Source organism: Canis lupus, chromosome 11 (assembly GCF_048164855.1).
Source record: "Canis lupus baileyi chromosome 11, mCanLup2.hap1, whole genome shotgun sequence".
Taxonomy (NCBI): domain Eukaryota; kingdom Metazoa; phylum Chordata; class Mammalia; order Carnivora; family Canidae; genus Canis; species Canis lupus.
In genome coordinates, this window is record NC_132848.1 from 29591638 (window position 1) to 29600905 (window position 9268).

Sequence of the window (9268 nt, forward strand, 5' to 3'; positions counted from 1 at the left end):
TAACCTCCTCTTATATAAACCGCTAAATTCTGTTGTACATTATATACAGCTAAATCTAATCCTTCTTTATAAAGCCCCTAGAAGCCCCAGGCCAAGGAGGCCCACAAGACGGAGAGAGTCAAGAGGAAAAGATCCAGGCTCTGGGGAGAAAAGGCAAGTTCTCTATAGGGTTCTGATTCCACCACTTCTGATCTCAAGATTGGCAAAATCGCTCACTCAGTTTCCCTGGTCTGCTCAAAGATGCAGATGGCACATATAGAAGAGAGTGGAGGAGAATTTAAATTTTTTTTTTAATTTTTATTTATTTATGATAGTCACAGAGAGAGAGAGAGAGAGAGGCACAGAGACACAGGCAGAGGGAGAAGCAGGCTCCATGCACCGGGAGCCCGACGTGGGATTCGATCCCGGGTCTCCAGGATCGCGCCCTGGGCCAAAGGCAGGCGCCAAACCGCTGCGCCACCCAGGGATCCCGGAGGAGAATTTAATACTTGCAAATGTCACAAACTGTAGATGGAAGTGGTAATGACCCCGTGTCACTGGGAGCGGGAGAAGAGACCTGGGTCAGATGCTGCAGCGAACAGCAATGGCCGTGAGCATACACTGCAGGTGCACCCCGGGAACGTCAGGTGCTGTGGGAGGTGGTTCACTAATACGGGCTCATTTCAGCCTTGGGGCACCCCTAGGACATAGGTGTCTTCTCATCTTACACACGGGGATACACCCAGAGAGGTCAACACAGCAAAGCGCTCACACAGACACCAAGTGGTGGAGTTGGGACTCAAGTCGGGACTCAAACCCTGCTGCATGCACTAACCCCTCGGGCCCAGGATGGGTTCTGCTCCCAGGGGCCATGAAGGGCAAGGCTCACACTCACTGCCCCGGATTGAGGATGAGAACCACCTGGGGAGCTTGCTGGCAGCCCCCTCGCCCCCCACCCCACCCCCCCGCCCACTGTGCAGGACAGGGACAGCCCAGCAGAGCGAGTCACTACACCCCAATAACAGGAAGGCAGCAGGAAGAGCAGTGGAAGGAGCTAAAGAGCCAGGTCACAGCACCTCCCAGCCATATGCCCTGAGCTGCCAGTCCAGGGGTGGCCTTCAGAGAGGCACCAGATGGTGGGTCTCGATGGTGATATGGGGCACGCCAGTCACCCCCAGACACAGCCTAACGGAGCCTCTGTTCCTGAGCCTGCCCAATGGCAGCTCTCTGTGGGCTGAGCCAAAGCAAGACCTGCTTGGGACTTCAGCTCCCTCCCGCCAGATCCTCCCACACCCCGGGGCCAGCTGGAACTTGCACCTGTGCTCGTCACTGCTCCTGTCACTGCATTCCCCCGTCACCTTGTCCACCTCTCACTGATCCTGAGCTCTGCTGGGGCTCTGCTGGGGCTGAAGGCACATCTACTCCCCTTGCAGTACTAGTGTTAGGGCACAACGTGGTCTCCTAACCAGGGCACTGCCCGGATTCCTGTGCTCTGATTCAGTCACAGGAAGCAGTAAGTGGCAAGGGCTGGTGGTGTCTGACAATGTCCCCTAACAGGTGCCCTGGCTGTCCCCGCCGGTGCATGTACCTGCTGCACTCAGGATTCTACCCTGCTCGCTCAGGTGACAGTGGGGCGTGTCAGGTGGATCACTCACAAGCTGGGACAAGGAAGGGTAAAGACTGGTTTTCTGAAGCCACATCTGAAGAGCATGAAAAACCAGCAGCCTTGCAGAACGTCACCTGGCCTCTTGCAGAGTCTGCTTGGAAAGGGTCATACTCTTCAGGTGAGTCGAGATACATTTTTTTTCTTTCTTTTTTTTTTTTTTTGATTTTATGTATTTATTCATGAGAGACAGAGAGAGAGGCAGAGACACAGGCAGAGGGAGAAACCGGCTCCATGCAGGGAGCCCAACGCGGGACTTGATCCTGGGTCTCCGGGATCACGCCCTGGGCCGAAGGTGGCACTAAACCACTGAGCCACCCAGGGATCTCCCTACATTTTCTTTAAAAAGGGTTGATCACTCCTTTTTTAGTCTCTTTCCAGGAGCTACTAGAAGCCTAGGGAAGAGGCCCAAGTTCGGGGGGTAGGGAATGCTCTGGAACTCATCTGCTTCCACCACTTCAATTTCAGCTGAGAAGACCAATGAGGCCAAGAAGGGACAGACCCAAAGTCTCAGCCAGTAAAGAGCAGAGCCTGGCACTGCTCACCCACCTGCCCCAGCAGTCTGCTCTTTTTTTTTTTTTTTTTTTTTATGATAGTCACACAGAGAGAGAGAGAGAGAGAGAGAGAGGGAGAGGCAGAGACCTAGGCAGAGGGAGAAGCAGGCTCCATGCACCAGGAGCCCAACGTGGAATTCGATTCCGCGCCTCCAGGATCACGCCCTGGGCCAAAGGCAGGCGCTAAACCGCTGCGCCACCCAGGGATCCCAGCCTGCTCTTGAGTAGTGAGATGACTCTGGTTCCTACCAGTGTACCCAACAGGTCATGTTGATCTGTAACCTGGGAAAGGGGGCCCAGACCTAACACTTTCATACCCACTGCTGGAGAGTGAGGATGGACCCATTTCCCTAATAGTTTCTACTGTCTCAGAAGCCTGTCCTTGGCACATGGCAGCAGGGTCAGGGACAAACAGACCACTCAGTTTCACAAATCTGATGATGGCTCGGTGGGGCAGACATTTAGGTAGATGCCCCAGATTTGGCTCTAAAGGCTCCTCCTGGGGGGAGCCAGCTCTCACCTGTCTGCCCCTTCCAGAGCCCAAGCTCTGGACCAGAGAGGTGCTAGCATCCCAATCCTGGGCCATAGAGTCACCACCTCGGTACTGGGTTATGGGGACAGCCCGGCTGAGACAGGACAGGACCTTAGGGCCCAGGCTGGGGCATGGCTGGTTCTCAGGGCTCACTCTCCACTGTGCCGGGCTTTGCCTGTCAGCCGGCGGCGCTGGGTCTTGCTCGTACGAGTGGCACTCGGGGGCTTCTTGGTGGAGTCTTGGGCCCGTCGGGGATGTTTCCTCTTGGTCTTCTTGCGACTATGTGCGTGCAGTGATGCTGTGAGAGCAGAGATCCTGTAGGGGGATGGAAGGCTGGTCAGGCCGGGGCTTCATTTACTCTGGAAAGCAGAACATGAGTGGAAGATTGGGTTTGGGGGTGAGTGCCTGGCTCCCGGAGGAAGTCAGGACAGGCCTCGAATGCTAGGGAGTACCAAATCCATGCCAAAGACAGCTTGCTCTGACCCTAGAGGGCCTGCCAGTTCCTCAGCTCATAAAAAAGCCCTGACCCCAGGTACTCTGGGCACCCAGGGCTGGCCATTCTCAGGAAAAGGGAGTAAGGACAGTGAGGAGGGACACTTGGTAGGCAGAGTCACTGCACCAGGCCCCACACCTGCTCCATGCCACCAGCCAGTGAGAGGTGGCTCCACGGGGCTCATCACCACAGTCAGCCGGGAGGGAGAAGTGCCAGAGAGAGGGACACGCCAGGGCTCACCGCTGGGACAGGAGGGGATCTCTGGACTTCCTGGGTAAGGCTCTGGTCAGCTTCTCCATGGAGGACGCCTCTTCCTCGGACCTGTGTCCAGCCCCTTGCTAAAGAAACACAGGACAAGGACTGTCACACAGTGTGGTAGATTGGGAGGCCTGACACCAGCAGTCATGGCTCTGTCAAGTGGGGGTGTGGCCTGCTGCCTTGAGGATTGGCTCAGGGCTCGGAGAAGGCCACCGGGGGACAAGCTGGGTACAACTTCGAAGCGGGAATCACACAGGGAAAAGCTGTGTCTCAAAGCCTTGTCCCCATCTTCTTTCAGTTGTGAGTGTCTGCACGTCCACTGCAAGCTGAGGCCGTGGAGGATTTACAGAAGAATAAGCACAAAAGAGAAAGGAGTATGAGGTCAGGAAGGACATGATAAAGCAGTGGCTCAGGGCTTAAGGACGCTTTCACCCGTGACAGGAAATGTGCTTCACCTTGTGACGCTGTATGTACAGGCATATTTAAATTATGCATTTAAGCGCATCCAACCCAGACAAACACAGCTTTGAAACATTTTGTGAAATGGTACTTACCTGTGAGCCTTTTTGGTATTTTTGATATTTTCAAAGACATTCTATTTCTTTCCTTAACTTTTTGTTTTTAATATTTTTATTTAATTTTTCAGAGTTTATTAGGCAGCTCTGTCCATGTGACATTGCCCCCGTCACCTCGAACCTCTCTCCCCCCTTGTACCCCACCAAGGTGGAACACCCTGTCATATCACCGATTGAAGCAAAACAACACAACATGCTGCTGCTTCATCCAAAAGCAGTGTTTTTCCTCTGCCCTTTCTTGACGGCTCAGTGGGTCATGAGTCAGGGCCCACTGAGTGCTTTTAAAAGGGGATCCTTTTTTTTTTTTTAATCTTTTTAAAATACTGGTTACAATCTGTGAGTACCTCCCCACTCACAGCTTGAAAACGGTCAGTGCACATGAATGGGCTGTGTCGTTGCTGTTACCATGCAGTGGTGTGATCACCACAAACTGGTATCTGAGGTGCGTCACTTGGATTAACCGCTTTTATACTCACAGCAATCCCAAGAAACAGGTGCTATCATCAATTACCTCCCTCTCCCTCAACTTATTGGCAAAAGGAAAGTTGGCAAGGCAGACACTTGCCCATGTTCCCACAGTCACTGAGTCACAGAACCGGCTTCTCCAAGCCCCACGGATTTTGTGCAGGCCCTGAAGAATGCCCAGGAGGGAAAGAGCCCCTCGCACTGGAATCTGCCCAACAGGGACCAGCACTCAGCATCCCCAACAAGCCAGTATGCACCTAGGGCTGCACTGGGGCCCATCTTCCCTAGGGCTGGAAGTTACACTCACCTCAGGTGGAGGCAGTCCAAGCAGCCGGGCACCTGAGAGGTCCAGGTCACTGATGGTGGTCACGGTGACTGTGTGATTGGGGTGGTCATACTGCACTGACTCTGTCTTTGCTGTCACCAGCCTCTCCAGTTCATCTGCCTCCTCTGTGCAAGGTGGGCACAGAACCAGGTCTCAGCCTCAGAGCACAAGTAACCAGACTCTAACCCCCTGCCCAGCCCTGGAGTACAATGGCCCCCTCTACTCTGGGAGAGTGTCCAGGAAGTCACCAGCTCCAGAGCCTGGTCTGCAGACAAATGTAAGTGATTCAACTCCTTCCGATACTCTGGGGAGACTTCAGACCATCTGGTTCTCATTTAGGACAGACCTGGTGTGACCCCAGCAGCTGCTACTACCCATTCCCCTCTACCCCCAGTCCCTCCAGGCTTCAGAAACTGGGCTTTCTGCTCAGGATCACTTTACCAAGAGGTTGGTCTTTCCTGTCTCTGATCCACCCACATTTATAGAGGGTCCTGAACACCAGCCCTGGCCGATGGCCCACGTCACCACCAAGACCCCTGGAACTAGGAAATTAGCTTCTGTGCAGCCCCCACACCCCTCCCCTTCCATCCACCAAGGGATAAATAAGTCTAGGTCTGTTGGCTTTTCTTCAGCTCAGGGCAAAGATGTGACTTACCCAGAGCCTCCTCTCTCTCTGCCAGCATCTTCAAGTATTCCTGATGGCGCTGAAACCAAAAGGGAAGGAAACACAGTGAGGATGGCCTCTCCAGCCAACCCCAGGCAGGAGCTCATAGTGAAACACCAGGAGATTCCATTCTACACCTTCCCCAGACCCGAGCCCACATGCAGCATGTACACACTGCTCCCCGGGCCTGCCCACACCTCCCCTCATTTCTGCAGATGCCCCTGTTAAGGTCACCCAAGGATGTGAATCCCTTGGGAATCAGATATAGATATATAGATATAGATACACACATGCACACACACACTTTCTCTCTCTCCCTAGCCCCCTTCCCCCCCAGCCTTCCCCTCTGTACCTCCTCCCGGAGCTTCTTCTGCTCCAACTTGAGCCGATGCTTGATCTCCTCAATGGCTGCCTTCTTCCGTTCCACCTTGCGCTTATGGAAGCCAGTCAGGTACTCCCTACAGGAAAGAGTCGAGGGAGAGTCAGGAGGACACACAGGAAAGAAAGGTTCACCCCAGGAAGAGAAAAACCACTAATACTGTACCCACTCTAAAAATGCACACGTGTTAACTCACCTATTCCTCACAACAGCTTGTGTGGTCGGTACCAATGCCCATTTTACAGACAGGGACACTGAGGCAGAGAGAAGCTAGACTACTTGCCAAAGGTCATAGGGAGTGTAAGGTCAGGAAGAAGAGCGAGAGGCTCCTTCCACCCCCATCCCTCCAGGGCTCAGCTTCAACAGGGCCAGGCAGGTGGGCCTACGAGCCTAGGACAGGTGGGGGCCCCTCCTACATTGCCAAATCCCATGACCTAGTGAATTAAGCCACTTCCAGCAGAGCTTTTCAGGCCACCCTCACGGAGACACCCACACACTTTCCACTGGAGTTCACCCCATTTCCCCAGGACACCTGCCCCTGGACCCATCTGCAGGGCCCCTGGACGGCACCTGCCCTCCCCTCCTCTATGTGATCTTGGCTCCTTCTCTCGGGAGCTGGCCGCACCATTCCCAAATGTTGGGGGGTCCGGGGAGCAGCACTAGGCTTTTCGCCGACCCACTACCACACGGCAAAGTGGCGCTCTGGGCGGGGCGGGGAACCTCCGACGGACTTGACGCAGAGGCCTGGGGGTCCCCTAGCCACCGCCGCCCACCCCCACCCCCACCCCCACCCCCTGCCGCCCACCCCCACCCCCACCCCCCGCCGCGCGCACTGCGGGACTCGGGGCGCAGAGCCGGGGAAGGGGGGCGGGGCGGGCGATTCCACCCCCCAGGCCGGGGGGGGCTGCGGGCGCGTCCATCCCGCGGGGGGCGTCGGGGGGAGCCGCGGGCCGCGCCGAGAGGGCGGGACCGGAAGGGACCTCTGCGTGAGCGCAGCCGCTCGGCCCGGGTTCTGGCCCCGGCCCCGGACGGCAGCCCGAGGCAGATCCGCTCCAGCCTCCGCACTCACCGCCGCTTCTCTTCGTCGAAGCTGAGGACGAGCCGCGGCCGCCGGTCGTCGCCATCTCGCTTCTTCTTCTTGTTGCGGCCCATGGCGGCGCGGCCTCCGGCGGCGCGGCTCCCGCACGCCTAAGACACTTCCGGGTGTAGCGGTTTTTAGGTTCCCGGGGGCGCCTCGCACTCCCGCTGCGCAGTTCCGCTCCTCAGGCCCCGCCTTTTAAAGGGGCCGCGGAGCCCGCCTCCCCAGCCCCATGATTCCTAACCCCGGCCCATTCCTAGGCTAGCGGCGGTGAAAGCGAGTCCCGGAGCTCAGGACGTTACGGCTGTGGTTCCGGACCAACTGCCCTCGCTTTGCCGCAGTTACCCATTTGTAAAATGGGAATGATTATAGTGACTTTATGATTGCGAAGCAGTGTTTTTTTTTTTTAAGATTTTATTTATTTATTCATGAGAGAGAGAGAGAGGCAGAGACACAGGCAGAGGGAGAAGCAGGCTCCATGCAGGAAGCCCGACGTGGGGCTCGATCCCAGGACCCCGGGACCCCGGGACCCCGGGACCACGCCCTGGGCCAAAGGCAGGCGCCGAACCACCGAGCCACCCAGGGATCCCCTGGAAGTGGTTTTCAAACTTTGACGTTCTTCGGAATCCCCTGCACGGCTTGCGGAAACCCAGATCTCCTGGCCTCGCCCTAGAGTTTCTGATTCAGCGGGTCTGGAGTGAGCCCCATAATCTGCGATTCTGACTCGTTCTGGGGGTGTGTGTGTGTGTGTGCGCGCGCGTGTGCTGATACTGCTGGTCCACGGACCATACTTTGAGAACCATGAGGAGGAGGAGGAAACGTGAGTTACGTAACACTTCATGTAAGTAATACCTGCCACACACGTGCTTGCTACACAAGTCATCTCCCCTGTCTGTGCCTCAGTTTCCCCAGGTGTGGCATTGGGGTGTAATAATAACACATTCTCGGGACGCCTGGGTGGCTCTGCGGTTGAGCATCTGCCTTTAGCTCAGGGCGTGATCCTGGGGACCTGGGATCAAGTCCTGCATCCGGCTCCCAGTGCGGAGCCTGCTTCTCCCTCTGCCTGTGTCTCTGTCTCTCTCTGTGTCTCTCATGAATAAATAAATAAAATCTTTAGAAAAAAAATAACATATACTCCACTGAAGACGAGGGCGTGCATTCAGTAAAACACTGCCTGACGGGGACTTTTGGTAACTGGGATCACACGCCTGAATCCCCCGTTCTTAAGTCACACCTGCTGGGTGCTGCACACAAGCTGCTGCCCTTGCTTTTAAAGGACGGCCCGAGTGGCGAGGTTGGCGATCATTACAGTGCAGGGGATGGTACCTCTGTAGTGAGAGGCACGGGGGGGGGGGGGGGGGGGGGCTGCGGAGCTCACTGTTGGCTCCCCCACTGCAGAGGGCTTCCCAGAGGAGGTGACCCCAAAACTGGCTGAGAGTGGGGATTATCAGAACAGTAATATGCCCTTAAGACCCGCTCCCCACTTCTCATTGGACAAGTGACTGGAGCCCAGAGAGCAAGTGTGCACCTGTGTATCCAGTGCCTACTGTGTGCCAGGCACCCTGAGAAGGGACCTGTTTGCTCAGAGAATGGAAGATATTTGTCCAGATTTACAGGGCTGTTCTGTGTCCAAGCTGGGACTTGAACCTGAGTCTGTGGCCTCATGGCCCAGCTCCCTAGGCCACTGGCTGGAGGAATCACTCCCAGTAGCCAGCATGCCCCCCGCCCTGGAGGGCAAGATGCAGACTTTGTGAGCTTAGGAAGGAGTGAGACAGGGGGCACCTGGGTGGCTCAATGGTTGAGTGTCTGCCTTGGGCTCAGGCATGATCCTGGAGTCCTGGGTTCGAGTCCCACACTGGGTTCCCTACAGGGAGCCTGCTTCTCCCTCTGCCCATGTCTCTGCCTCTCTCTCTCTGTGCTTCTCATGAACAAATAACATCTTTTTAAAACTGAAGATTTGGGATCCCTGGGTGGCGCAGCGGTTTAGCGCCTGCCTTTGGCCCAGGGCGTGATCCTGGAGACCCGGGATCGAATCCCACGTCGGGCTCCCGGTGCATGGAGCCTGCTTCTCCCTCTGCCTGTGTCTCTGCCTCTCTCTCTCTCTGTGTGTGCCTATCATAAATAAAAAATAAAATAAAATAAAAAAAAATAAAACTGAAGATTTTAGGGCAGCCCAGGTGGCTCAGCAGTTTAGCGCCGTCTTCAACCCAGCGTGTGATCCTGGAGACCCAGGATCAAGTCCCACGTCGGGCTCCCTGCATGGAGCCTGCTTCTGTCTCTGCCTCTGTGTGTGTGTCTCATGG

At 55.8% G+C, this 9268-nt stretch overlaps 1 protein-coding gene and 1 non-coding gene across 2 annotated transcripts; both read right to left on the reverse strand.

The window, feature by feature from the left end:
- Positions 1-276: 276 nt before the first annotated feature.
- On the reverse strand, positions 277-7113 carry NOL12 (nucleolar protein 12). Its single transcript, XM_072844043.1, has 6 exons — positions 6957-7113; positions 5861-5966; positions 5500-5548; positions 4827-4969; positions 3462-3559; positions 277-3043 (listed from the first exon to the last, which is right to left on the reverse strand). Exons 1-6 carry the CDS (start codon positions 7037-7039, stop codon positions 2878-2880), a joined length of 645 nt encoding a protein of 214 aa, XP_072700144.1. The 5' UTR covers positions 7040-7113; the 3' UTR covers positions 277-2877.
- LOC140600542 (small nucleolar RNA SNORA21) lies at positions 4211-4345 on the reverse strand. Its single transcript, XR_012003750.1, has one exon. It is a non-coding gene; the product is annotated as a small nucleolar RNA SNORA21 (small nucleolar RNA).
- Positions 7114-9268: the final 2155 nt, after the last annotated feature.

Coding starts and splice junctions, on each gene's coding strand:
- NOL12 (XM_072844043.1), bottom strand. CDS start 7,039: ATGGGCCGCAACAAGAAGAAGAAGCGAGATGGCGACGACCGGCGGCCG. Junction 5,549..5,860: donor AGAAGAAGCTCCGGGAGGAG/GTACAGAGGGGA, acceptor TTTTGGTTTCAG/CGCCATCAGGAATACTTGAA. Junction 3,560..4,826: donor TTGGACTGCCTCCACCTGAG/GTGAGTGTAACT, acceptor GTGTTTCTTTAG/CAAGGGGCTGGACACAGGTC.